The 27,800-nt window shown below is 57.2% G+C and overlaps 9 protein-coding genes across 9 annotated transcripts; 5 read left to right on the top strand and 4 right to left on the bottom strand.

The window, feature by feature from the left end:
- Positions 1-889: 889 nt before the first annotated feature.
- On the top strand, positions 890-1,605 carry INS49_006920 (uncharacterized protein; the record flags this gene model as incomplete). The annotated part of the gene is made up of 3 exons (XM_043167687.1): positions 890-919; positions 1,028-1,399; positions 1,489-1,605. The coding sequence occupies 3 exons, from the start codon at positions 890-892 to the stop codon at positions 1,603-1,605; spliced, it is 519 nt and encodes a 172-aa protein (XP_043028831.1).
- Positions 1,606-2,110: 505 nt separating this feature from the next.
- INS49_006919 (uncharacterized protein) lies at positions 2,111-2,922 on the bottom strand (the record flags this gene model as incomplete). The annotated part of the gene is made up of 2 exons (XM_043167686.1): positions 2,111-2,665; positions 2,743-2,922. 2 exons carry the CDS (start codon positions 2,920-2,922, stop codon positions 2,111-2,113), a joined length of 735 nt encoding a protein of 244 aa, XP_043028830.1.
- Positions 2,923-4,184: 1,262 nt separating this feature from the next.
- INS49_006918 (uncharacterized protein) lies at positions 4,185-4,712 on the top strand (the record flags this gene model as incomplete). Its single annotated transcript, XM_043167685.1, has 3 exons — positions 4,185-4,218; positions 4,289-4,413; positions 4,494-4,712. 3 exons carry the CDS (start codon positions 4,185-4,187, stop codon positions 4,710-4,712), a joined length of 378 nt encoding a protein of 125 aa, XP_043028829.1.
- A 1,215-nt stretch (positions 4,713-5,927) lies between these two features.
- On the bottom strand, positions 5,928-7,290 carry INS49_006917 (uncharacterized protein; the record flags this gene model as incomplete). The annotated part of the gene is made up of 3 exons (XM_043167684.1): positions 5,928-6,398; positions 6,466-7,177; positions 7,253-7,290. The coding sequence occupies 3 exons, from the start codon at positions 7,288-7,290 to the stop codon at positions 5,928-5,930; spliced, it is 1,221 nt and encodes a 406-aa protein (XP_043028828.1).
- A 617-nt stretch (positions 7,291-7,907) lies between these two features.
- INS49_006916 (uncharacterized protein) lies at positions 7,908-9,747 on the top strand (the record flags this gene model as incomplete). The annotated part of the gene is made up of 2 exons (XM_043167683.1): positions 7,908-8,990; positions 9,106-9,747. 2 exons carry the CDS (start codon positions 7,908-7,910, stop codon positions 9,745-9,747), a joined length of 1,725 nt encoding a protein of 574 aa, XP_043028827.1.
- A 1,399-nt stretch (positions 9,748-11,146) lies between these two features.
- Positions 11,147-13,336, top strand: INS49_006915 (uncharacterized protein; the record flags this gene model as incomplete). The annotated part of the gene is made up of 3 exons (XM_043167682.1): positions 11,147-11,277; positions 11,363-11,781; positions 11,889-13,336. The coding sequence occupies 3 exons, from the start codon at positions 11,147-11,149 to the stop codon at positions 13,334-13,336; spliced, it is 1,998 nt and encodes a 665-aa protein (XP_043028826.1).
- Positions 13,337-15,842: 2,506 nt separating this feature from the next.
- Positions 15,843-17,174, bottom strand: INS49_006914 (uncharacterized protein; the record flags this gene model as incomplete). The annotated part of the gene is made up of 3 exons (XM_043167681.1): positions 15,843-16,093; positions 16,286-16,623; positions 16,900-17,174. The coding sequence occupies 3 exons, from the start codon at positions 17,172-17,174 to the stop codon at positions 15,843-15,845; spliced, it is 864 nt and encodes a 287-aa protein (XP_043028825.1).
- Positions 17,175-22,942: 5,768 nt separating this feature from the next.
- Positions 22,943-24,451, bottom strand: INS49_006913 (uncharacterized protein; the record flags this gene model as incomplete). The annotated part of the gene is made up of 1 exon (XM_043167680.1): positions 22,943-24,451. One exon carries the CDS (start codon positions 24,449-24,451, stop codon positions 22,943-22,945), a length of 1,509 nt encoding a protein of 502 aa, XP_043028824.1.
- A 2,582-nt stretch (positions 24,452-27,033) lies between these two features.
- INS49_006912 (uncharacterized protein) lies at positions 27,034-27,287 on the top strand (the record flags this gene model as incomplete). The annotated part of the gene is made up of 2 exons (XM_043167679.1): positions 27,034-27,217; positions 27,280-27,287. 2 exons carry the CDS (start codon positions 27,034-27,036, stop codon positions 27,285-27,287), a joined length of 192 nt encoding a protein of 63 aa, XP_043028823.1.
- Between the last annotated feature and the right edge of the window lie 513 nt (positions 27,288-27,800).

The raw sequence follows: 27,800 nt of genomic DNA, 5'->3' as shown, positions 1-27,800 counted from the left end.
CGTTCGGCAGATCGTCGTTGGGATGAGCGACGTTGAAACAGCCGTTGGCCCAATTCTTGCGCAGACTGGGGGTTTCAACGCGGTGAGACCAGGAAGGAGTTCGTCATGCCGGGTTTGACGGCTCCTCGTGTCGTCCCATCTTGGTGGCAGTGTTGGCATTGACGATTTAAACGGCCGGAGATTGGCGGTGCGCCGGGTGCCCGCGCTCTGGAACCACGCTGACGGGTCGGCACTTGCAAAGGAAAATTGGAGGCCTGTCCCCGCACCGGCCGGGGGTGAGGAGTGGGTGGATGTTTCGATATCTACCGTAGGATATTTTGTGTTACGAAGTGCTTAGATACCTGGATACCTGGATACCTCCAAAAGGCTGTGGTATGTTGGCTCTGCTGGGGGATAGAAATGTCTCGATACATTGATAATGAATAGCTATCCGACAGTTGCTAGTCTCCAGTGGCCACATCCCAGACACCGTCTGACTGCCCTGCGGAAGGGAGAAAAAGCCTGAACTGCAGGGTAAAAGAGGCGCAAAACGCAGGTAGCTCCGATCGGCCGGAGATAAGCAACCAAACCCACCCCCGCCGACGTCACATTTCTGAGCGAGCACGCCAGACCACCACATTTTCCACCACAACCAATGAGAGGTTCTTAGTTGGGCATGCTCACATTAGCGAAGCCGACGACACCAGCAAAAGTCTCTCTCATAAGTGCTCAGGCCACCTCAACATTGCCCAAATTTATCGAACACATCTCGCAGCTTTGTACTCAGAAATCTAGTAGCCTTGTCTAGGAACCCTTCGAATTCAGAATCCCGGACTCAGCGATCCGTTCGCATCCAGCACTCCGACACTAAAACATCGCAAAGACCTATACCAGCGCGCACACACACAAGATGAAGGCATACCTCTACGACAACCAGCCGGTAAGGCGCAACTCACCCAACACAGCACACCGAAACCGCACCACCGCCACCCCGCAAAAGCACATGAGCGCACCACATGCTGACGGACTCTCTCTTCTACTACTGTAGGGCGACCAGCGCCAGCCCCACGACTCAGGCAAGGCCGTGACCACGGACGCGCTGGCCCGCGTGGGCGTGCTGTACCTGCACGCGCCCTCCATCTCGGAGGTGGACGCGCTCGCCAGCGAGCGGGGGTACAAGAACCGCGACGAGGTCAAGGTGTCGCCGCAGACCATGGGCGACGTCTACGAGGAGAAAGTGCGATCCTTCTTCCACGAGCACCTGCACGAGGACGAGGAGATCCGGTACATCCGCGGCGGGAGGGGCTACTTCGACGTGCGCAACGAGGGCGACGAGTGGGTGCGCATCGAGCTCGAGAAGGACGACCTCATCATCCTGCCGCCGGGGATATACCACCGCTTCACCACGGACGAGACGAATGTGAGTGATCCGACCCTCTCTTGTGTCCCGGGGGTGCATCGGGAGTGGTACCAGGGCCAACTGCTGACTGGTGGATGCGTTTAATGCAGTATGTCCACGCCATGCGGCTCTTCAAGGAGGAGCCCAAGTGGACGCCGCTGAACAGGAGCAATGAGCTGGACGAGAACCCACATCGGAAGGGGTACGTGAGCCAGTACTTGAGCTGAGTGGTGCTCGAAGTCAAAAAAAAAAAAAGGAAACAGTCGCCGGAAAACATGAAATTGAAAGTTTAGGTTCTCGACCGGTACATCATTGAATATACCATTACGGACCAGTTGCTTGATAGCTCAAGACTACAGCGGTACATACGAAGTGGGATAATTCGATATTAGCAGTCATCAATTTCTAGCGGGGCACGGTGAAAGAATTTGGCCAAATCTTGCTTGTAAATGATGGGACTGGTTGATTCATGTAAGTCTATTCACGCTGGGAACAGTCCCAGTCGACAGACATTTAAGCGAGGACATCCAAGATAGCCCGCTCCCCTCCTTGCAACCCAGCCTCCGATGTTTGTGTGAAACGTCGACGCCGTGTAAATCCATGTTTTTTATATTTGCTTAAGACTTCATGTCCAGCACAAAAGCATTCCTGACCTGCATTCCATAACGCCGTAACAATGTGTGTCAGCATACGACACTCGCATGCACAATAGTAAACAAGAAAGATCCCCGACTACCGCACTTCAGGAGCGACCTCGGCACCGGCGACCGCGAACTCGTGGTTGATGGCGTTCGCCGTGTCGTCGTTCCTCCTGCCCTCAAAGAGCCGCCTCCACCACATCGGGGGATCCAGGGGCCTGGAGCCGTTGTGCAGCGGCGGGTAGACGTCGCTGAAGAAGTACCAGATGTGGCCGATGACGACGCCCATGATCTCGTCCTTGGGGATCGTGCCGTGCAGGACCAGGCTGAAGCCCATGAGCACCCACGGCAGGTAGGGCGCGGTGAAGACCAGCAGGCCCAGGAAGCTCAGCCGGGTGTCCGGGTTGCGCCGCGACCAGATGTAGACGAAGGTCGACGAGAGGGGGTGGCCCAGGAAGGGCATCGACACGAGCGGCGAGAGGCAGATCAGACTGGCCGTGGCGTAGAGGAGCAGCCAGGAGAAGTGCGCGGGCGACCGGCCGGAGGTCTCCTCGAGGAGGCGAGAGTATCGCTGGAGGAAGTAGACGTGGAAGAGGAGGTCGAGGGACAGCGGGCCGAAGTAGAGGAACGTCGTCAGGAGTCGCCAGTACTGTGGTCAACGGTGGTCAGTAACGTTGGCCCACTCGGACGGGAAACGGGCGCATGACCCGCCGGCGGGTGGCTTACCTGTCCGTTGTGAAATACAGAGCGGTAGCTGTAGAAGAGCTGGAAGGCGTTTATGACCTGACACTGCACCAGGGCGCTGGTGACAACGGTTGCGGTGGTCCACCACCTGGTGCAAACGGGCATCTCCCAGAACCACTGTTCCAGCGGGAAGCGATCGCCTTCTCCCATCATTCCGTCCATGTTGTGCAACTTGTTCCGTTCCCCAGGCGATGCTGATGACGGATGGATGCGTCGGTAGAATGTGCGTTGATGGATGGTGGGGGTATTTGGCGCACGGCGGGTCGATTTCGCAACGCTACCGGACAGGTCGGAGGAAGGGAGAGAGGAGAGGGAGTGGACCGTGAGATCTCACGGCACCGATCCCGGGCTGAACGGTTGGATGGGGACTCGGATGGTATGAAACCAGAGATATCAAGAGAGGGACCTCTTAAATGTATGGAATGTTGTGAAATAACTGGGGTTCTGTCGGCATGAGACGTCAAGGTGTCCTTTCAGATGGACACTCAATAATAACCGGGGGCTGTCTGTTAGCGAATGTTGGGGCGGCCGTGGATGACATGATGCGGGACACCCACCTCGGAATGACGAAGGCTGATGTGGCCCCTTTTTTTTTCTTTGGTAGTCGATAAGAGGTGGTCAGGGTGTCTTCCAGAAGCAAACGGCTCAGCACCAGAACCTCCTAAACTCCTGCCAGCTTACTCAGGGGATGGGAACTATCACTACGGCAGGGACCACGGAACGCCTGATGAACGAACCCGTGTTGTTTACTCAATCTGTACAGAAGTCTACATTCAGATACGGTGCACCAAATGACCACGTCCTCGCATGAAAGACATGGATTCCGCCCAGATCTGGAAATCGAAGGGCTTAAATGGATCAATCCGGCTGCTCCCAAACGGAACCATCAGTATGCACGGAGATGGAGGCGCCACGGTGCACGGTCCTTAACACCCCAGCCACCCGTTTTATAGTCAGTGGCCCCGTCCCGTACCTGGATTTGGTGCACTCAATTAAGGGTCTGGCGCGAAAGCCCACTCCCAGACGCGTCCAGCCGGGGGGCCATGCGCGTAGAGAGCTTCTTCCCTACCTGCCCACCTGCCCACCACTTTCTCCCCCTTCAAAAGCACCTGCGCAGCGTCCAGCCACCCGGCCCCCTTCCCCTCTTGGTCTTCTTATGCCAATTGAACATTGTACAGCTTCCAAACCTCGTACTCGATTATCGCGCGCATACCTGTAGTTACGCTTTATTTGATTCTCGACACTAGAATCTTGCGCCAGATTCTTCTGCACCGCTTCTTGTTCACCAAGCCCGCCCTTTGCGCCCAGCCTAAGCAAACCGCCTCGCGCAGCCCCTCCGCTCCTACGCTTGACTAGCTGGCCTGTCTCCTGCTGCAGTCCACCGAGCTGGACTCTGCCTCGGATTAGCATCTCGACCAGTCACAATGCCTCCCAAGAGGAGACGGAGCGACGTTCAGCGTGAGTCGAGCCGCCTTTCTTGCGCCGCGCGCCGCTGGATGATGCCTACTAACTGATCATGCGCGCACAGCTGGCGACCCAGTGCCCCAAGGCAGGAGGTACAGATATCGACCAGGAACCAAGGCTCTGAGGGAGATCCGGCAATACCAAAGGACAACCGACCTGTTGCTACTGAAGCTCCCCTTTGCCCGGCTGGTAAGCCCCTGTCCCCCACCACGGGGCTCTCGACCCCGACGGCGCATGGAATCGGCCGGATGCTGACACCATAATTTCAGGTTCGCGAGGTCGCAATCAACTTCAGACCGATTGGCGAGGAGTTCAGGTGGCAGTCGCAAGCGATTCAGGCCCTGCAAGAGGCCGCCGAGGCCTTCCTCGTCCATCTCTTCGAGGACGTCAACCTGTGCGCCATCCACGCCAAGAGGGTCACCATCATGCAGAAGGACATTCAGCTGGCGAGGCGGATACGCGGGGCCTGGGGAGGCGCTGCCGTATGATGATACCCCCCGCACGGAGAACAAGAAGTCGAACAAGAAAGAATGAATGGCGTTTTCTGTTTGCTGGTGGCGGCGTTCCAGGAATGAGGATTATTGTTTTCGGAAATTCGTACCCGAGACGCTCCGTTGCACGCTGCATTTGGGCTGTTCATACCAGGAATATCATTTGCTCTGCCTTCGAGTTAACCTTCTTTACTCAACATCTCATGCTCGGAGGCAAGCCGGCATGTTTTTCACAGCGGAGTTCTGTTGGTGGCAAGGTTACAGAGCTATGCTCCAGAGCCTCGCGGCCATAAGAGAGAATTCGGTGGGTGTGGCCATGTGCCGCTCGAGGTCTTCCAATCTTAAGATGTATATATAACAGGAATGGACAAAGAAACTCGAACTCAACAAGTATCAAATGTATCCTTCAAATGTTGTACATCAAGGTGCCGAATGGCTTGTCATGATCAGGTAAACATTGGTTGGCATGCTGTAACAATGAGACCATGTCTCACTTTCTTGGCAAACATTGGGTAGGTGGGTACAAATGTTATATTTACCAACTGCAGAGCCAACCTTAAATTGTGGCTACCTATCAAAGCGATGTTCCATCGTCTAAATACCTATCATTAAGCAGGACTGGTGATATATCTCGAGTGTCTTAGTTAGCCGTGACTGTGCACACTGTTGCAATTGCATATAGTCCACTGAATGCCCCTTTGTCACTCTGGTGTTTTATGGAAAAATGGCTTACTTTAATGGTGTCATCTGAATACACATCTTGCTTGTATAATTGAGTGCGGGAATGAGATTGTCCAGCAGACAGAAACTAGCCTAAAAGTAACGAATTGCTGGATCACTTCACATAAAATCCTCACTACCACGTCGGTTGCTCTTCGTTGCTTCTATATTTAGGCTCCTTACCATGGTGGATTCCAAACATTGAAGCTGTCGTTTCGTGGCTTTGGAGCAAAACCTTATCTTGATGATAGTATGAAGCCTTGTCTTACAGTGTGCGCATGTTTCCCTCACGGGAATTGCACATCTACTGCAATACATAATTCGCCGAGGTATGTATCCTTGGATCTAGGCACTGGAACCTGGTGAAGTTCCGTTTGCCGTCGATACCGTGCACCGCACGGGTAACTACCACCTCTGCGAAACGCATGCCAACTGATGGCTGTGAAGCTGTGATGGAACGCGAGTGGAGTTGTCGTCTTCAGTAGCCGATCCTCAAGTCATATCAACACTGACCCCCGGCATCGACCCAGGCATGCCGCCCGACCCGGCGAACACATCCTCCGCCCTAGGCCGCCTGCGATACCGCAAAGAGTCTCGCCGCGAGGATTCGGAGCCCCACTCGGCCCTCGCATCCTCCTCGGCCTCGACCTGACTTCTCGCCTGGTTCCTCATCTCGCGGCTGATCTCGGCGCCCTTCGCCTTGCCGAGGGACCTCTCCGCCTCGGCGATGACCTCGTCGCCGCCGCGCGTGTTCCTCTTGCGCGGCCACATGCTCGGCAGGGCGATCTCCTGGAAGCGCGGCTCGACCGCCCTCTCGTCGAACCACTTGTGCAGGCGCGACTCGACCAGCTGGGCGATCTTGGGGACGTCCTGCAAGCGCGATCGGCTGCCGAGCAGGCTGCGGATGGAGAAGTCGAGGCGGTAGTCGTCCAGAAAGCTGAAGGTCATCATGGTGGGGGTCGACTGGGACGGGTTGCTGGGGATGAAGGAGATGGATAGTGTCCCGCTGAAGCGCACGACCGACACAGACAGGGCGACGGAGCACGGCGGAGAGCTTCTTGGGGTAGTTGAGGAGCATCTTGGTCTCCAGGGCAAGCGTGATCGCGTCGCTCAGGTCGACGTCCATGCGCGCCTGCAGCCGACAGCCCTCGCGCGTGGCCATGTTAGCATCGAAGGGTCTCCCCGGCGGAAAGGCAAGCCCATCTTCATCTACGGGTATAATGCGGCAGTTGCTGAATATGGGGAACTCCTCGCCCAGGTTCAGCTCTGTCACGCGGATCTCATCGAGGAAGTCGGGCCGCGAGGGGCTGTTGAGGGCCTTGGTCAGGGAGCCGAGGATGGCATCGTCGTGCTGGGCATCGCTGCGGAACTGGGCGATGGTCTGGGCCACGAGCACGTTGAACCAGTCGAGGGACTCGGGCTGGTGGCTGTCGACCTTGTAGTATGTTTTGCTGAGGATGGACCCGATGGTCAGCGTCGGAGGGCCGGAACGTAGTATGCTGGACTTTTTCTTGTTGAGAGTGGGCTGCTGCTCGCGCTGTCTGCTACTCGGTCGACCGGCGGTCCTGAGGCTGAGGAGAGACTTCTTGTGTGCCAGGGTCCTCGATCGTCTCTCGGTGGCTCGTATGGAGGCGGTCACTTCGGCTGAAGGAGGGTCACCGAATATGAAGAATTTTATGAAGGCTGCGATCAGGAGGACGACTGAGATCTGGCCCAGGATGAAGCCCTGTGTGAACGAAAAGCTGCATGATCTAGGATTAGCTCCTCTGTCAAGTTGTGCTTGCGACTGCAGTGCTTGCTTCGGGCCGGTGACATACGTAGGCTCAGGACGAGTCGGGCAAACATCTGATGCCATCTTGAGGCTCGATGGGGCCGCAGATGTGGTACGGTCCAGATTTGTTTGATTCTGTCATGTCATGACTCCGCCATGGTTGTCGTCGTTCGCCTTGTGCCACAGCAGACGGGTTTGGTTCGGACGATGAAGTCAGAAAAGTGGGAGATCCCGAGCAGGAGCTGCCGCTGTTGATCTGAGACCCACTGGTAGCACGGGTGGAATGTGGGGAGCCGGGGTGCCAGCCGGGAATGCCTGCACCTGGGTGACCTCCATAGCCAGAGCCGCATCTACCTGCATCTCTAAACTCACTTCACTTCATCGCACCCGCCGCTCTCACCCGCACAAGATACCCCAGCCTGGTTGCTCTCATCTTCTCCCAACTACAGCATCCATCACTCACAAATAACTGACTCGTACGTGAGCAACTGCCATTGAAGGACCCACCAAGTCGAGGTACTCCACCGTTGGCAACCGGCCACTTGTCCAATTGATGAGGTGACGACACCCCTGACCGAAGGCAACCACAGCCAGGGACCAAAGTACACTTTTGGATCCTCTTATCGTATACGGCCGTCCCGAAGCGTCTGATGCCCTGGTGCCCGGTTTAATCCAAGAAAACAATATTTCACCTGCCCAAGATGGATGTCGTTCAGGCGGTGGCTGGGTCCGTCTCCAAGATGGTCTCGGCCGGAGACAGCGCCAGCGGTGCGGCATCTTCCAAGATGAAGATCCTGTTACTGGACCGAGACACAGTACCGATCGTCTCGACAGCAATCACTCAGTCCTCCCTACTGAACCATGAGGTCTACCTGATTGACCGGCTCGAGAATGCCAGCAGGGAGAAGATGCGCCATTTGAGATGTCTCTGCTTTGTCAGGCCCTCTTCAGACTCGATACAGTTCCTCATCGATGAGCTTCGCGACCCCAAATATGGAGAGTACCACCTCTATTTCAGCAACGTCATCAAGAAATCCGCGCTGGAGCGGCTGGCCGAGGCGGATGACCACGAAGTGGTCAAGCTGGTCCAGGAGCACTTCGCCGACTTCGTAGTCACCAATGCAGATCTCTTCTCGCTCGATGTCCATGTTCCCCAGCACCGGATATGGAGCACGACTCCCGATATGTGGAACACGGACACTCTGTCGCGAACGACAGAGGGTGTGATAGCAGCACTCCTGATGTTGAAGAAGAGGCCGCTCGTCAGATACGAAAAGAACAGCTTCCTGGCCAAGAAGCTCGCGACCGAGGTGCGGTATCACATCAATCAGGAGGATCAATTATTCGATTTCCGGAAGGTGGATACGCCACCTATTCTTTTAATATTAGACAGGAGAGACGACCCTGTGACACCGCTTTTGACGCAATGGACGTATCAGGCTATGGTGCACCATCTTTTGGGTATCGACAACGGCAAAGTCGATTTGAGCGATGTACCAGAGATTCGGCCCGAGTTGAAGGAAATTGTGCTTTCTCCGGACCAAGACCCCTTCTTCAAGACGAACATGTTCCTCAACTTCGGCGATCTTGGCGGCAACATCAAAGACTACGTCGAGCAGTATCAGTCAAAGACCAAGAACAACACCAACATTGAGTCCATCTCGGACATGAAACGGTTTATCGAAGAGTACCCAGAATTCAGAAAGCTCTCAGGAAACGTCAGCAAACATGTCACCTTGGTCTCGGAGCTCAGCCGGAGAGTCGGTGCCGAGAACCTTTTGGAGGTTAGCGAAGTTGAACAGAGTCTTGCTTGCAACGATAATCATGCGGCAGACTTGAAGGTGAGAAGCCCTGCAAGCTGAGTGCTCTGTTGTGACGCAGAAACTGACAGCGTCCCAGAACGTTCAAAGGCTGATCCAGTCACCGGCGGTGACGGTTGACAACAAAGTCGGCCTGGTGGCTCTGTACGCGCTGCGGTACGAGAAACATTCGTCCAACTCGGTGCCTATGCTCATCGACCTTCTATCGACGGTTGGTGGTGTCCCAACCAGAAGAGCGGATCTTGTGGCCAAATTGCTGGCATACCACTCTTCCTTGCAACAATCGCAAGCTGCGGGAGGTCTGACAGATCTCTTTGACTCTGCTGGTATCTTCTCAGGGGCTGGAAGCAGATTCAAAGGATTGAAAGGCGTGGAGAACGTCTACACCCAGCACTCGCCGCTGCTCGAGATGACGCTACAGAACCTGATCAAGGGCAAGCTACCGGAGCGGCAATATCCATTCGTCGAAGGGGGCGGCACGACGAGGGACAAACCACAGGACATTGTCGTTTTCATAGTTGGAGGCGCAACGTACGAAGAGGCACGGACCGTTGCGACTATCAACGCGTCAACCCCGGGGATCCGGGTGGTGCTGGGCGGGACTACTATTCACAATGCCACTACATTCTTAGAGGAGGTGGAGGATGCTGTGTCGTCATGGCCCGAGCCACCGCCAACCACAACGGCTGGGAGGTTACGAAAGGAGCTTGGAAGGAGGTAGCATCATTGACGGCGTTGGTTGTGTCGCACGAGGGCAGCGCCGGTGGCAACAGCGCATCGCGCGGGGGCTGGCAAAACGGTAGAAGGAGGTCTTCACAATCCAAGTCCACGTCGACCCGCTCGAGCCTCTTGTCTGGTGATGCTACATTGATGATGACGAAAATGTGTGGTCAGGTAATCTCATGGATTAGTATTTATCAGTAATAGCGAGTGTGATTTTCCACAGCCACGTCCAATCGCATGTGGTCCATGGCTCACCCCACCTATGTCATTGTGGCGACAATGGATGAAGAAGGAGAGGCACTATGAGTGAAATCCCAGCCGAGGTCTTCTTGTATCTCATCTCGTCTTTACCCGATGAGCGAGGCAATACGTAGCCCGGCAGTGAGGTCAGGGGCGGGCCTCGGGCTCGACTCCCAGGACCAGGGTGCAGGTCGGATCTTCTTTTTCGTTGCCATTATGGGCAACTTGTTCAATTTTTATCCGCCCTTGTCTCTTTTTGTGTCGAGGGTGTGTATGTAGACCAAGTGAACGGTCCGATTTGAGTGGCGTCTGGTTGGTCTGGGGTCTGGGGAAGCGAGCCCACGCGCGGGTTTGTTTCCTTGAGGCCCGATGCTACCAAATCCCACATCCCGTTTAATACGAGGTACCAAGTAACTGCCGATCTGGCGAGCCTTCAATTCCATGGGGGGGGGGCATGCAGCCCTAAAATAAAAAAAAATGATATACCCATCGTACGACATTGGGCCCAGGCCCCCCGACGGGAAACTAACCAAGCACTGCATGCGGCGGCCCTGTATGTCTTGCGAGCCTGTCGGCACGCGTTCCAATGCCAAGCCGGCATGGGCAAGGGGGGGCGGCGCGCGTGGGATGGGAATCTTAAAGAATGCCACCGTTCCAGGACCCCGGCCAGCGCAGCATCGGCATCGCACGATTTATGGGATTGTTGCGAGGGAACTTGTTCCCCGGCCAAATGCAACCTCACCATGCGGACGGCCAGCTCTGGCCAGCGACGATCGTCGCGCGTCTCACGCTGGCATACTGCACCAAGGCTAGTTGGGCTCGTCCATGTATCGCATGTACATGTACGGTCGTATTCTCAGGCCCCCCCGCGGATGTCACATTTTGTCCCCTGGTCTGTTTTGGTTTTTTGATTTCGCCTCACTTCTGTCAAGGGGTTCAGCTGGCTTGGCAGCACGCGCGCTTCAGCTGGGAGCCAGAGCGCTGTGTTTGTTTCCAAGGCTGTGAGTTACCCCTTTGGTGGTCTGGTCAGATAAGATAAGATAAGGATTCTGGCGATAAGCTTTTTTGGCTTCACGACACCAGGCCAAGCACCCGAACGTCGCGATACGACGGACAGTTTTGCTCGCATTGCAGTCAATGTTGCCCTTGTTTCCAAAATGAGGAAGGCATGGCAGCCTCGAGGCCTGAGTAGGCCTGACCGGCTGCTCAGATGCCCGACGGCTCTGACAGCACAAGTACGAACGCCGGTGCGGCGGAGGAACTTCGCCACAGTCTCACAGGACTCGAGGTACGCGCCCATCCCTACTCTGCGCCGTTGGTTCTCATTCAGCGAGGGTTGAATGTCTTGTCTAACACGTCTCGCGAACCACTAGGCCCTTCGACGTCGTGGTAATAGGCGGCGGCCACGCCGGCTCCGAAGCATGCGCCGCGGCCGCCCGGTCCGGGGCGCGCACCGCCCTCGTCACACCGAAGCTCGACAACCTGGGCGTGTGCAGCTGCAACCCTTCATTCGGCGGAATCGGCAAGGGGATAATACTTCGGGAGATTGATGCGCTGGACGGGCTGGCGGGCCGGATCATCGACAAGGCGGGCGTGCAGTTCAAGGTGCTCAACAGGAAGAAGGGGCCTGCAGTCTGGGGCCCCCGCGCGCAGATCGACAGGGCGCTGTACAAGAAGCACATGCGCGAGGAGCTGGTCAATTACCCTGGGCTGAGCGTGGTGCTGGGTAGTGTTTCGGATATCGTGGTTGGGCAGGCTCAGGACACAGACGGACACAGCCAGGGCGCCAAGAGTAAGATCACGGGCGTGAGGCTCGAATCTGGGGAAATACTTCCTACAAATCACGTTATCATCACCACGGGGACTTTCCTAGGTGGGGAGATTCACATCGGTCTAGAGGCATACCCCTCAGGGCGCATGGGGCAGCCACCTTCGGTCTGAGCAAGTCATTACGCGACGCGGGCTTCCAGCTCGGCCGGCTCAAGACCGGCACGCCGCCGAGGCTCGACAGGAAAACCATAAACTACTCTATACTTGAGCCCCAGGAGGGAGACGACCCGCCCATGCCCTTCAGCTACCTCAACGACGCGGTCTCGGTCCAGGACCAGCTGCTCTGCCACGCGACCTACACCAACGGCGCGACGCATGACGTCGTCCGCGCGAACCTCGACAAGACCATCCACATCCGCGAAACGGTCAAGGGACCCCGGTACTGCCCCTCCCTCGAGGCCAAGATCGTCCGGTTCGGCCACAAGGAGAGGCACATCGTGTGGCTCGAGCCCGAGGGCTTCGACACGGACGTCGTGTACCCGAACGGGCTGTCCATGACGGTCCCGGCCGAGGCGCAGGAGCAGCTTCTGCGCACCATCGAGGGGCTGGAGAACGTCACGATGCTGCAGCCGGGGTACGGGGTCGAGTACGACTACGTGGACCCGCGCAGCCTGCGGTCGACGCTCGAGACCAAGGCCATCAGGGGCCTGTGGCTCGCGGGCCAGATCAACGGCACGACGGGGTACGAGGAGGCAGCCGGTCAGGGTGTCATCGCGGGCATCAATGCGGGCCGCGCGTCGCAAGGGCTGGAGCCAATCAGCCTCACCCGCAGCGACGGGTATATCGGCATCATGATCGACGACCTGGTGACCAAGGGCGTGTCGGAGCCGTACCGCATGTTCACGAGCCGCAGCGAGTACCGGCTCTCGACGCGGGCCGACAACGCCGACACGCGGCTAACGGCCAAGGGCCGGCGGTGGGGCGTGGTCTCAGACAGGCGGTGGTCGACACACACGGACGAGCAGCAGGCCATGGCGGACCTGACCAAGGTGCTGCAGGGCCACAGCCTCCCGTCGCAGGCGTGGCTGCGCAGCGGGTTCCGCGTCAAGGAGGACACGGTGCGCCGCGACGGCATGGACATCCTGCGCCTGGCCAACGTGACCATGGAGACGTTCGCGGAGCGCGGCGTCATCCCCGAGGTCATGGGCTTCCCGCCCCGCGTCCGCGGCAGGGTCGCCATCGAGGCCGCCTACGCCCCCTACGTCGCCAGCCAGCTGCGCACCCGCGACAAGCTCGAGCGCGACGAGCAGCTGCGGCTGCCCGTCGACCTCGACTACGACGCCATCTTTGGCCTGAGCCTGGTCGAGAAGGGCATCCTCAGGGCCACGAGGCCCGAGAGCCTCGCCCAGGCGAGGAGGCTGGAGGGCATCACGCCCGCGGGTTGCATCCGGCTGCTGGGATTCGTGCAGCGGGGCGGGAACACGCCCGCCGGCGAGGCCGCCGATTTGGAGCCGCTTGCCGCCCCGGGCGAGGACCAGGAGACGATGGATGCCAAGGCGAGGGTCGCTGAGCTGTAATGGGGTGGTGGGCACCCGCGAGCGTCTATTTGGCCGCTCGAACAAGCCGCACATAGAGTGATGGCAGTGCGTCGGGACGGTTTAGTCGGGGGACCCGAATCCCGTCGGCACATTATTTGCGGCACGGCCATCATGGCTCGGACGGGTGATAGAGTGTACAAAAGCTGTACATACAACCAAAGAAACTAGAGTGGACGGCGTCGCGGACGAGCGCCAGGAACACGATGGCCACGGCCCACGGCCCACGGACGGCCAGCTGGAGGTGGTAGAGGCAAGAGACAGTGTCTCAGGCTAGGGACAGCTAGTCGTCTCGCGTGACAGGTCTGACAGCTGCCAAAAAACTACGTTGGCGTTGCCGACGGAGGGCCGGTCGTCGAACCTGGCTAAAGTTGCCTAGCCTTGCACATCGTCATGTCTCGCGACCTCGTGGGCTACCCGAGTTACGTGGGACTACATAGGCAAGCGACTGTAGATCTACCGGGCCTCAACGGCCAACTTTGTACAGAAGAGGAAGAGTGCGCTCCCAGCAACAAGGGCCATCCCACGTCCACCGGAAAGGTATGAGAAGGTTTAAGCCATCAACCCAGAAACTTGGAAACAATCGGATGGATGAGAACTTTGTATATATATAAAGATTAAGTTTCGAAGGCCGTTGAATACACACACCACACACTGCAATCAATCAATGCCTCTGAGTTTCATATGCTCTATATGCAGGACGTCAAATCGGGGGCGGGGTTCTGGACGCCAGTTCTGGACTTTTCTCGTGTGACACAACAGCTTTGGCAGATCTTCGGATCGACGTCGAGGATCATCAGCGCCCTGCTGCCGCCGCCCGGCCCCACCTGCCGGCTTACCACCCTTGCATCGCCCTAGCAGCCTCGTTATTGGTGTCTTGTGCGTGGGGAGAAGAGCCGGGCTCCAGCACGACTCCTATGCCGTACATAAATGTGTTACATCTCCGGAGGGTAGCAATTGTGGCGTCCCACGCGAGGAGAGGGAGCGCGCGCTCAGGACGTCTCGCACTTCTGTCGGCCGACCCAGTGATATTCGCCTTATTAGGAAGGGCGGGCATGGCCTTCGGGGATTAAGTGCCCCTCACCCCGTCGCCACCGAGCATGAACACGAGGGCGGTAGATCACTCGTCTATCGAAACATTCTCGGCTGGTGTTTTATTAGCGAGTGGTATGCAAGGGTAGAGACCACGGACGTATATGGGACTATACGTATATCGGAACACCTTCATCCACCAGTAGCCTACGGTCGAGCCCGAGCGCGAGGCTAGCCCAACCAGGCACAAATGGAGCAAGCAGCTAGCGACACATCGACAACTCCCACCCCCATGGTTATGTCGAATTTTGACCGTCATCGGGTACGCTTTCTTTGCTTGCAAAAATAGGTATAGACTGTGGTAATCGCGCGACTGGCAAAGCTTTATATTTTTCTGTGGCAGCCGGGGGGGGGGTGGGGGGTAATGACAAGTTTCGAGTTCTTGCTCGTGCTACCAACATATCTGTGTACCACCCCTGGCTGTCAACACAGCACACGCACGTGGCATCTGACGAGAAGCCCGTGATTGGTTGCTGGCGTCACAAAGTGCCCACGCTCCAGGCGATCGCTGTTCAAAAAATGTTCGGCACATTTAGGACACCCCGGGCATATATTGGGAAGTGTAAGGCGGCCCATGTGTTCAGCCTCGCCATGATACTTTTTGAGAGAAGGGCCGACCAGTAAGCAAGTATTTCGTGTATGCTAGCTCTCCACTGGCTAGATATAGTCGACCTTGCGTGCTCGTCCGTGCCATTTGGGGACGGGTCACACACACTCATCGACATGGCGAGGATAGTGTGAGTGCAGTCATCTTCTCTTGTTTCTTGTAGACAGCTAGCCTTTCGAGGATCGTCTAGTTCCAAATGGGCTGATTCCTTCCGCTTGTGCGATCAACAAGCCGGGGATCTCGGGCGGTCGAGATGAGCATTTGATGTCTCATAATGGTATGATACCGTCGGTAGAGCCCAGCCGCAAGAGTTGGCCACCTAACTTCTTGCTTGGTGAGACAGGCCGCTTACATCCGTCACGGACGTTTGCCGCCTTCTTGCCTTTCCTTGATCTCATCATGCGATAGTATCTTCACGGCGTCTTTGCTATACACATAGCTAGCCCCACTCCAAACTGTTGTAGTGGCAACAACATACCTATGATGACATCGCGTTAGTCTCCGTGTCTCTTTACTCACAGGTTCTTGCACCCTTTCATGACTTCACGTCGGGATTCGATAGTGATTATGCATAGCAAGACAATATGGCCAGCTGATGATGGTCCCACATGGGCTTGCTGTGAAGTCCTAGCGCTCTGGGGCCGGAATGGACCATCTGATCCAATAGGCGAAGCCCATTCATCATCAGTCGGTCGGCCTCGAGTGCCGCGACTTTAAATAGACCCCGTGATGAAATGATCTCATCAGACATGAGGAGAGAAAGCGCGGGTAGAGAAGCTCTAAAATCACTTACTGCATCACAGTCAAAGGCGTACCGGACACAACAGGAACCAGAGGCGCCATTGTCGTAAGACCCATCAGCGCAAGCTGGAGGAAAGTGTTGTACTTGCTAATGGTTGTCGGGTGTACCTCTGCAGACGGCAACGAGAAGTCCCAGTATCGCATGAAGGTCTTTGGCGGTGGCAAAGAGATCCATCGAAAATAGATGGCCGAGATGGCAAGCGCAACATCACGACCGAGGATAATAACAGCTAGCCAAACTATTGACATCAAGGCATGTTAGCCCGAATTCAAGATCAACGTTGACACAACATGGGGATTCTTCGTCGACACGGGACTTGACTTGCAACTGTCCCCGGTTGACAATGATGGGATGAGTACAGGACGGGCAAGCCCATTACCAGAACGGCGGCTTTCCACTCTGTCGCGGGGCGGAGTCAACATTCACTCACCAGGTAAGCCGCCCTTCATCGCCAGAGCCACCGTCAAGACCGTCATGAGGGTCTTGTCAGCCATGGGGTCGATGACAGTGCCTACGACGGTGCCCTGGTTCCATTTCCGGGCTATCCACCCGTCAAGGAGATCCGTGATGCCCGCGTAGGCAAACAAGCCCAGAGTCCAGGCATGGTGGTCATGTAGAATGCAGTAGCCAATCACTGGGGCCAAAACAAGCCGGGATGCAGTCAACAGGTTAGGGATGGTATAGATGTTCTCATGGGCTGCAACAGGGAGTGCCTTTTTGAGTACGCTGGCAATCTTTCCGGGTTGGGATGCCGACGAGGACGGCAAGCTACACGAGACTCGGTTATTAGTAAAGGCGAGCATTGCTTCGGGTGGGGATTTTTAGGCATCTCATCAGGGACATCATCGGTAGGCAGGCATGGCAAGGTCATGGCGACCCATCGCGCTCGACTCCAATGAAAGCAATGATCGCGATGCTCTGTTGGAGGAACGGCTCGTCATATGCCGATATGCTCTTCGGGCTCGAGCGGACCGGGATGAGAGGTATGGCTGGGAAGGCTGGGAGAGCAGGAACAAATGAGGTGTGGGAAAGGGGTTGCCTTACCCTGGGTCCCGCTCCTCGCTCTTCCACCGCGGCCGTGTGACGGAGACGAATGTCCTCAGCTGGGTGATGCCAAGAGGAGTGGAGGAAGGCGAGGCATCAGAAACGACTCGGGTCGGGGAGCGAGTGGTGGAACATCTGAACGATGCCGCGGGGCCCGACACGGCAGCCAGAGGGTGCCGTGGGGAGGTGTTCGGCAACCTGAGACAGAGAGAGGGCTGATGGCCCTGCCCGGCGAGCAGGGCGCGGGCGCTCTGACATGTGATCCTGAGGGACATTGAGCGACGAGTTGCCCGGCGCTGGCGGTGCTGGCGGTGGTTGGTGGTGGGTGTATCTGCCTGGGTAAGCCTCCCGGTGTGCGATTTCCAGCCGGCAGGGACGGAGCCGAGCCAGGCGAGCGGCTACTTGGTAGTGAGGGCGAGGAGAGCAAAGGGGGCAGTTGGGCAGCTATTGCATCCCTGTTCGGGATCTCATCCGTGGTCTTGGAGCCGTTGGGCGTTTGATCTGCTAGGGAAGCCCCCCCAGAAAAGCCTAATAGTTTAAATGGAGGGCGTGGGGATGGATTGGAATGGTTGGGTGGTGGGGCACAAGAGTTCTGCCGCAGACTCGAGAGGAACTTGAAACAAACAGCTAGAAGCAAGACCCCACAGCACACGAGGCGCAGGGCTGCGATAGGTGCGGATGGACGAACTGCAGCTGTGCTATGGCACGTATGGCCGTAGGCGATAGGCGTCTGTGTGTCGGAGCAGGAGGTGGTGGAGGAGGGTGTTGACGTTGTTCGCCCCAGTCAGCGATCAGGAGCAATGAGTAGCAGTAGGAAGTCGATGCCGCTTTGACGGTGCCTGCATCGGAAACAAAGCGCGCGTGCCAGGCGATTGGAGGAGAGATGGGAGGTGGTGGTGGTGGTTGTGGTGATGGTGTGCTGCGTGTCTTCCAGTATCCTGTGTGTCTTGGCAGGCTCTTGACAGTTGGCCTGACAAGCTCAGCCGCAATGGCACCTGTGTGTATGCACGGCACAGATGTCTTGACACTGTTTACTGTCACTGCCGTCCCCTTGGAAGCCCCTGCAGATGGTGACGGCGTCGAGATGATGTCGAGCGCCGGCCGGACCACGGCGGGGAGTCGTGCTGTTGTCGTTGCTCTGGGCACCTTGACTCAAACGACAGACACCATTGCCGGCCCAACCCAATGGCAGGTCTGGGGTCTGATGGGGTCTGGCGGGGTCGGGAGGTGACGGGAGATGCCAGGTGTCGCGCGAGAGTGGCTGGCGTGGATGTAAGACGGCGATGGCAACGGCGTGGTGTGGATGCGGGTGTTGCACCCCGTATGCAGCGTAGTAGTCTGACAGTAGAGGAGGGCCAATAAGTTGCAGATGCAGATCCAGTCCAGATTCAGGCTCAGATTCAGATCCAATTCATCAGTCTCAGTCCCAGTGCCACGAGATGACCCACGCTGGCTCAGGATGCACGTAGCCGCTGCATCGAAGTACTCTGCTTCAGGCCTTCACGACGTCGACGTCCTCACCGTCGTCACCTAGAAAAACTCGCACACGCGCTATCACACGCAAAGTGGACCGATTGCTGCAGGCTTGCAACCCCACCAGCGCGAGAGCCTCATTGTGGTCCGAGACACCCCTGTCCGCCTGCCGGGTGTGAGTAATCTGGCAGTCTGATAGGTACGACTACAGTACCTGCCGTGCTACCGCGGGGCGCTTGGTGACCCACACCTGATGCACCTCCTACTTGTAGTGTACAGGAAGGCACAGTGGGTGATGAAGGAGCAAGAGCACCAAACATGCATGGAGAGTCAGGCTGTAGATATTGCGCCTGTTGTGGCCTCCTACTGACACACCTACAATCATTCCACATGAATGACACTGCGACCATACCGTCACGTTTGTGCTAGTGCTAGTGCTGGCCCGTCATCACTTCTTCCTTGTGCCCTCCTCAATTCGAAGCCTGGGCTTCCCGGCCAACCTTCGCATTCGCTTGCTGGCTGACGGAAACTCTGCTGAAGAAATCTGCTCAAGCTCCAATCGCACTCGACAGCCTCATCTTCCCCAGTCGCCGAGTGGATGACGATATCAGCCGAAGTAGCCCCCTGTGCACCCGACATCCAGTATATCCGACAAACCAATGTCACAACACAGCAGGCCAGGGCACGCTACAGCAGAGTTCCAGATCTGAGCCAGCAACGACCTCATAATCCCACCACAACACGCGGTGCAGCCCGCCCTGGCCATCCGGAATCATGCAGCCTGGTACAATCATCACCACCACCAGAGGGTAGAGGCAGAGGCTAGTCATCCTCTGACCTAGCCGATCCCTGGTCACGATTCGCGCCATCACGATGTTTCTGCAAACCTGCGAACCTGCAAACCTGACGGACACTGATACAGAACAAGTCCATGTGCATGCAAAACTCCAGGCCCTGGTCCCTGGTCCCTGGTCCCTGGTCCTGTCCCTGGCCCCAGGTCATGGAATCAAATCAAACCAACGCGGTGTCAGTGTCAATTAAACCTCCGATGTCGTCAGCACAGACACGCAGAGAAAACACAGCAGACACCCCAGGCCAGCCAGGTCAAATCCGGCCTGCAGAGGCCTGGCCAACCGGTCTTCTCTCCAGGACGTCGGGGAGGAGAGCGGCCTGAGCTGCCTTGGTCGACCTGCCTCCGTCTAATGGACATCCAAGGTGCCAATACGCCTGTATTTGTTTTGTTCGCGTATTGAATACCAGGGGGTAAGGGCCGGGGGAGGGGGGGGCGTGAAGTTGAGGCTACTGCAGCCGCGCCTGATGCCACCGGATCTGAAGCTAAGCAACCATGCCCGATATCATGCCTTGGGTGTGTTCCATAACAGACTTGCCGTCAGACCGTCTGAACAAGCCTGCAAGCCTGCAAGCCCGGCCCCGGATCCCCTAAAACATGCAACTCGGCTCCCCCAGCACCTTGTCCCCGACCCTCCTTCATTGAGGGCAAGACGACCAGTGCTGTACCGTGCAAGTATCCGTACGGGCCAGAAATGCTTATTAGGCACTGCAGCAAAACAACGCTACCTCGTCATCTATATCGTTCCTCGAGGGTGTCAATATGTGCGCCAACGCGCCAATCCAGGACCTGGGTCGTCACATCCCCACGCCCATTGCGATTCCTCAGCCCTGCAAGCGCTCGAGTAACAGGTCAATTAGATCGATCGCGTTGACAAGTCACAAATTACTGCAGGTACGTTGCCGGCACTAGTCGCTCTGCTCGGCTCTTCTCTGGGACAGAATCGGCCATCGCCTCGATCCGTCAGGTCGCAGTGCCAGGTCAAGTCGCAATTGTCCCACATCCGCGATGCGTAGTCAGAGTACGGGTTCACTAGCACGCCAGCTAGGCTGGACGTCATGTCACGGTCGTGATCCCTCCCGGCCCCCCGTTGCCTGGGATAGCTTGTTAGGCAAGCAGACAGATGTTCGCATTAGGGGCCAGCCACGGGTCCCCATGCCGATCCCATGCACATCAAAGTCACCACCCATCTCTAGCGGCCCCGGGTCCCCTGAAAGTGGCCTGATATTACTAGCTCGCCTGATATCCCTAGCTGCCCTGACCTTGGCCACTGTGCAGAGCCAGACGCACCTTCTGGGCCGCCATCATGGCCAGTGACCTGCGTGCGGTCAGCATCCGCAGCACAAGTCGCGCACAGCGGATGGCAGAACAGGAGGAGCGGAGGGGGCGTGGGAAGAGGGGAGGGGGAGGGGCCAGATTGTGAGAGTGTGAGGAGAGGCTGGGTGTCATCGGAAACACAAATCAGAGGAAATGCGAGCGGATGCAGCACCCTGTCTGTTCGCAACGGCGCTCCTCTCCGCCCTCCATCCATCCACCCATCCATCAGAACACTCAAATCAATCAACCTTTGCCCCCTAGCCCAGCCGGGTTCCGCGTCAGAACGGTTCCGTCCTCTGCAGCATCCAGCACCCAGCACCGCGCTGGTAGCAGTGCCCTCGAAAACGCTGCACGCCCTTCTGTCCTGGCCGCAACCAAGGGTCCAACCGGTCTGTCAACGGAGCGCCAAAGCTTAACACGGAGTCGCGAGATGCACGCCTCTGACTTTTTTTGACTTTTCCACCCACCAGGTTACAACCCTCAATGATACTGCCTGGGAGCCTGCTCCGTGGTTGTGCCTATTGGGCCCAGCCCACCCCTGATGAACAGCGCGCTGGCTGGCCCGCGCGGGCATGTATGCACAGCACAGTCTTGAAACAAGAGAGGAAGGTGAATAAACCACAACAGCGAGGGAACACCAGTCGGGCAGAAAATAGCTTGCAACGACTTAGCCAGCGCCGAAAGAAAGGCCAGGGGAGGGGGTAGGAGATCCCATGGACGTGCAAGAACAGGTGAACTCAAAACTAAACAGAGGAAAGGCTGCGAGCTGATTGGCATGGCGTGGCCCGGGGCGTGGCCCGGGGCGTGGCCCTCGCTGAGGGATATCGCTCTTTGCGCTCAGGCTTTTGTCTGTCCCTTGTTCTTGCCCTCCCCCATGCGTGGTGTACGTGCGTGATGTGATGTTGAGCCTGGCCCGACTCTCCTGGTTCGCCGGTGCATCCGCCCTTTTCGCCATTACTTCACCCACGCTGCATTTCTACGACATCAAGACTAGTATTTTCCATAAATGGCACCAGACACTAAAGTATCCGTCCATGCCTGACTTGTTCTCTTACGTACTAACTACCACCCACAAGTGCCAGTTTTACTAAAACGGAACGAGATGTCAGGGAGGAATAGGAGTCAATAGAGCAAAAGAGAAACGCGAATGCATCACGAGAGGACAAATTTCGGGGGAGCTTCGCAAGAAAAACCGTCACCTAGTTTCTTTTGGTTACTTTCCTTCCCCTGGCTGGGCTGGCGTTGGTTGGCGTTGGTTGGGGTCCGCATCCTAGCTGTCTGACAAAGTGCACTAGGCGCTTGTCGGTCGGCATGACCCGACCGCATCTCCTCGGACAAGTAGTTTGTAGTTTGGTCACGTTTTGGAGGGGTCGGCCGAGGACCAAAGCGGTAACCGTAGACATTTGTCCTCTTGTTACACCAAGTAGTTTTAACCTAGGTAGTTATGGCTGGCATACGCTTGCTTCAGGCCAGGAGTCTTCCTCTCCTGCTGCCCAATGCAGCAGGAAAACCCCCACCCAACAACACGCTCCAACCCGTTTTCCCAGCACAGTATGTGGTCTCCCGAGGGAAAGTATCGACGATGGAAGTATTTGACGTGATAAGGGAGAAAACCACAAGTATCCGAATTATCGGTGACGCCGAATTCCCAGGAGAACAAGAATTTTGGATTGCTTTCATCCCACGCCATGTGACCACATGCCTTGGGATCTCTCCTAGCCCACACCACACACTCCTGGCCCCTGGGACCTGTCAATCGCCACCTTTCCTGGCAAAGGGGGAAGAAACTCCCTACGCCAACAATATGTGATAATTTTGAATGGAACGAAGAATGAATAACCAATGCGGCCCCCCCCCGGTTGATTCCCTCACACCCCTCGGGGGGTTTTCCCCTTCCCCCATCAATGCACAAAAGTTGAGCACGTGCCCTCTCGCCGGGCTTCGTCCCGTTTCCCGTTTTTGGTGGTGCCCTTCTTTCTGAAAACGCCGTTTGGGGCGAGCCCTTGAACCCGCCCTTTCGCCGCCCGCCCGTGTTGTTAGGATGCGCACTCGAGTGAGGCGTCACTCGAACTGGTATCCTTGGTCCCATTTGTTTCCCAACCGGTGTCCACGCCAGAACGCCAGAATTGCACAGAACATGTCTTTCCCAATACGCCCCCCCCCCACACACACACACACACACACGCAAGAGCCGCCCGTAGTCCCAGGGTTGATATCCCGTCTTGACCAGAATAATCACAGTCGTACCGAAGTCACCAAAAATAAAAACACCCGTACACCTGCGTACAAAAGAAAATGCCGCGTGTCGAATTGCGAAGGCTTGTATCCACAAGCTGAGCCCGTGCGCGCCTTAGGAGGGGCAAATCGGCAAGTCACCCTCTTGAGGGGTGGCGTCGAAGCCCCCTATCGGTGGGTGCCGGACTGCGAGGCATGAGGCCAGGCACCGTTCATAGATCTTCCGGATGCCGACAGGTAAGAGTTGCTGTCGTGCGTAGAGCTCCAACTGGCGAAGTTGGGCGATGAGAAGTAGTGGGAATCGCGGTGCGATCCGTCTATAGAAGTGCCAGAGAGCGACGGTATGGAGGTCAGCGTCACCCCAGGAAGACCATCAGCAAGAGCTGTACTCACTGGAGGTGCCATTGTGGTCACAGACGGAGCTGCGAAGTCCATCGTCGTTATTGGTGGGTCCGAGATTGCGCTCGCGTGTGGTGGGGGCGCCATGGAAGTTACCGATGGCCTGTATTCCACAGAGGAGTCGGGTCCCATGGATGTCGAGGGCAACGATGGCATCGCGTAGGATGAGGTTGCTGGTTGGTAGTAATGGTGAGATGTCCTTGGCACGTCTGCGTGAGTCATGCCACCGGGTGAAAAGAGGTCGTCCGTTGCGCCATTAGAACTGTCGTAGGCCTCTGAGCGTCTTCTTTTGCTGCCACCGTCCATCATGTGTGGCAGTCCCTGGTTAGGAGGATACGTGGGAAGGTTGATCGATGGCGCGCGAGGCCGGTCCCAGGGCACGAAGCCGCTTTGCGAGTGACCAAAGTGGCCTCCAAGTTGTAGACTGGAACCCATGGGTTGGTGCATGTGCATGGGCATGTGAAAGTGGTTCTGGGTGCCGTACGGCTGCATCATCGGCATTTGAGGCAACGACATTGTGCGCTCCAGGCCCGACTGTGGCGCGTAGCCCATGCCGAGCATGAGAGCTCGCTCGTCCATGATCCGCGGGTCCTCTTGCTCGACCGGGACGCGGAAATCCTGTTGTCCGAGCAGCTCATGGCGAGGCCGGATGCTGAGAAGCTTTGGGTCCTGTGATGGGGTGGGTAGGTTCCCCGCGCTGGCGTCTTCGAGAGAGTAGTAGCTGACAAGATGGTGCATCACACCCTGCCACTTGATGCTGATGGTCTTCTTGATCAGACCACCCTCCTTGAAGGGGTAGGAGTCGATCAGCGACCCAAGAAGCGCCCGTTGCCTCTCGTCGTTAACCGAGCCAGGGGAGGCGGTCATGTTGGAGTTTCCATTTGAAAGCTCAGGCTTGCCGTCTCTCTTTCTTTTGATGGCCCTCTTCTTATCACCCGGGGGGAAGTTCTTGTCCAGCTCCCGATAGATGAGGAAGTTGCCTAGGATCCTGCTGGGGCTCCAGTTCTGGCCGTCGGTCCACCGTTTTATTCCAGAGGAGGACTCCTCGTAGACGAAGACATTGCCGCTCTGGATCAGGGAGTCGCGTTCCCTATCGTGTGGGCGGCGGGCAGTGTGCAGGAGCTGGCCGTTCAGGCATGCCTCGATGACTCGCAGGGCATCATACGTGGTCATGACTATGCCACGCCAGCTGGGAGCGAGGACATTGTTGTTGGTCGGTGTTGATGGGGAAGGGAGGGGTTGTGGGTGGTGTGCTTGCTGGTGAACAAGATCATCCATGGCGGGTGGCAGCGGTGGTTGACCCTGTTGGAGAGCAAAGTCGGAGGGCATCGATGCAGTTGTCGGCGGTGACTGTCAAGGTATGCTGGCGGGGCCTTGTGCAGACCACACCAGGCATCAAGTATTGTGAGGAATCGTGAAGTAAACAGCAGTAGCGCAGGACCGGGCGAGGCTTCCAAGAGGCTGACTGTCAGCGCTGGAGGAGGGAATTATGATTATATGTGTTTGACCACGCCGCCTCAGTATTTTGGAGGATGTGGTGTACAAGTCCTTGGATGAGAGCAACAGTATGTGACCCAAAGGCTGAAGAGGATGAGGAATGACGACAACCGACGACGAGGAAGGTGGACAAGAGAGGAGGGCGGAAGATCGGCGTGTTATGTAAAGTGACAAATGGGGGCCCTGGTTGAAGCCTGACGTGCCCTGCTGCGTGGTAGGGTTGCGCCTGGCTCTTGGAGTTCCCGGGTTGGCTGGCTTGGCCCAGAGCCGACAAGACGTCGAGCCTGGAGCTGGATGTAGCTGAGGAGCTTAAGCTGAGGCAGGCTTGGCTCGGGTGCGGGTTGCGGATGCGGGTGCTGGTCAGGAAAGAAACACCACCCTTCCACTCCTAAGGTGTGCGCTGTGTGCCGTGATTTCAGGGAGCCGTCTTGGTGAGGGACAACTGCCGGGAGACTTGAGGGCACAATATGTAGTGGCCTGCTGATGGTGGCGAGGGTTGCTCATGAACAAAGACGGCGGGCGAGTGTCGGTCTGCCTTGTTGATGAAGCAGTGGCTGAGGAGCGGTGAGGTGAATCTGGGATTGGACAAGAGAGATCGAAGAGACAGCAACGGCGTAGACAAGAAGAGGCCTACAGCTTATTAGTATGCTGCGGTCCGATGCTCGTGCTTGTGCAGGAAAGCTCTGCAGTGCGAGGATGGACAGGGCATGAGAAGGACAATCCACTGCACTTTTAGACTTTTTGGGGGAGCACAAGGCATGGGCAGGTTCCCCTGGGCTTTCCAATGTACTCTCGCAGTGGGTACCTAGGGGTGTGTGAGTGGGAGCGAGTCCTGGGGGGTGCGACGAGCAGCGGGAAGAGAGGTACGGTACCGTAGTACCTGGACTTGGACGGGGACTTGGACTTGGGCTTGGGCAGGACATCGTTGAGGTCAGGCTCCCTTGTCCATGGCAGGGTGGCAGGGGTGGAGGGATGACGCCTGGGTGGGAACTGGGGTAGGCAGATGGGAAGAGTCGCTTCGACGGAGGGCGGAGTGGGGGACGACGGCGAGGATGGGCTGGGTGGGAGTGGACGGGGGAAGAAAGGCTTAGCGGTGCTGTAGACCGACCTTGGAACATTGATGAGGTGGACGAGACGACCCCGGCGTCTTCTCTTGTCCAGGACCAGCCCAGTGGACGCCAAATTAGCCTCCCGCCCCGAGTGCTAGCTAGCAGTAGCAGCAGAAGCAGCACCAGCAGGCGATGTCGCGAAGTAGCCCCAAAGTCCTCTCCAACAGAGCCGACGGATCGGTTGGTTCCCGGTATCGATGTCGCCAGAGGCTATCTATCTTCTTAGCACCGCCAGTCTCACGTCGGACCCCAAGAAACGCACCCGTCGGCCGGCCTCGTGGCCGTGACGGAGAGGAGGAGATGTCTCTCTGGCGAGGTTGATGCCGCGGTGGGGGCATTCACTGATCAATGATGAGTTGCTTGGCAGGTGCTGAATTTGCTCGAACGTGATAAGGCCCAAATGAGACGACGATCATGTGCAGCTGTGGAGTCCCTTGGGAGCCAGTAAAACTGTACCTGCTAGACCATATGAGGTTCGAAAAAGGGCAATGTACGACGGCAGCGCGCGCTGTCATTACACTAATGGGCAATAAGGGATGACGAGCGGAGGCTGATATCTGGGTTACAACAGCGAAGCGAGGAGTAACGGGAGGCACACTGTTCAGTCGACAAGGGGCCTGTCGTGTCCGCCGTCAGATGCTTGACAGTTCAGCCCTCAGTCGACCGAGATGTGACCATGCTGCTTGGTCTGTCCTGTTGTTGTGTTTGGTCCGGCTGGTATCATGGGCCGGCTCCGAAGGAAGCACCGAACAAAGGGCCATGCCCGACTCATGACAGTAACAGTAGCCGTCTGGTCGTGGCCCAGCGCAAGGATGCGTTGTTTGGACCAAGTGTTCGTAATAAAGATGAAATTGCTTGGTATAACCGCAACAGAGGAGACAGTTCTCATCAATTGGCTTCGCCAATGCGGGCTGAACAAGGGCGAATATTGGACCACGTTGAGAAAAGCATCGCGGGAAGGGAACTTGGGTCATCCTCACCGGCGTCGCTCCAAAACGGAGCGGGTAGGCCAGGACAAGGAGGACAGCGAGTGCTTACCGTCCACCAGCCCAGGTAGCCCTGTAGACTGACTCCCCCTCCCCCCTAGGCACCACGGAGGGCGCGCAAGATCAGATGGAGACCACCTTTACGAGCCGCAATCTCGCGATGCAACAGTCGTCCTGCTAGTGTCCAGTCCAGGTCATACTTTCTGCTTGATGCCCGATTGCTGGCTCATCTCATGGCCATCGAGGCTGGCAGGGACGGTGGGTGGCCATGGTTGCAGGCGCCGGCCTGGAAATGACGGCCAGTGGAGGAGGGCCCAGGGAGGAGGGCGAGGAGGAGGAGGACGAGGAGGAGGAGGACGAGGAGGAGGAGGACGGGCTCGGGGCGGGAGCACGGACACGCTGGGGTCCGCCGGCAGGGACGAGCGTGCACGGAGTAGGAGAATTGTGTTCCAGTTTGTCGTGGGTCATGGGCCGTGGAACACCCACCTATGCTGCTGCAATATGAGCAGCAGAGTCTATTAGGTAGCATCGGTGTGGTTTCGTCAAAACACGTGGAAGGGCTGTCTCCAGCAAAACCCGCCCCTCACCCTTCATCTCCTCTTTCTCTGTCCCTTTCTCCCCGCGATGCTCGCCGCTTCTGTCCAGTCGCGTCCCGGCCTGCCCAGTCCCTGTTCTGTTGTGATCAGCCGGCACTTTCCGGCACTGAAAACCTCGCAGAATGGTACGCGATCGAGTCAGTTCTTCTCATGAAGTCGTCGCTTGGAGCCACCTGATTGGCCAGGCACGGGAGCATTGTTTTGGCCGTCTGGGTCCGAGTCGGCGATAGGTCTCGCCGATTGTCCGACTGTCCGACTGCCCGGATTCCCGGATGCCCGGCTGTGTTCTCACCGGTGGATGTTGCACGAGTAGACAGGTGCCGTGGTGGCATCGTGGCCGTGGGAGGAGGCACGCAAAGGGTTTGCAGGCAGGTATGAGTGGTCCGGGCTCCGGTACGTGAGCGGCTGCGTGTGTGGCTGCGGCTGCGGCTGCGGGTGG

This window comes from Diaporthe citri (assembly GCF_014595645.1).
Source record: "Diaporthe citri strain NFHF-8-4 chromosome Unknown scaffold_2, whole genome shotgun sequence".
Lineage (NCBI taxonomy): Eukaryota > Fungi > Ascomycota > Sordariomycetes > Diaporthales > Diaporthaceae > Diaporthe > Diaporthe citri.
The sequence above is the reverse complement of the archived record's forward strand: the minus strand, read 5'-3'. Positions and strand labels throughout refer to the sequence as shown.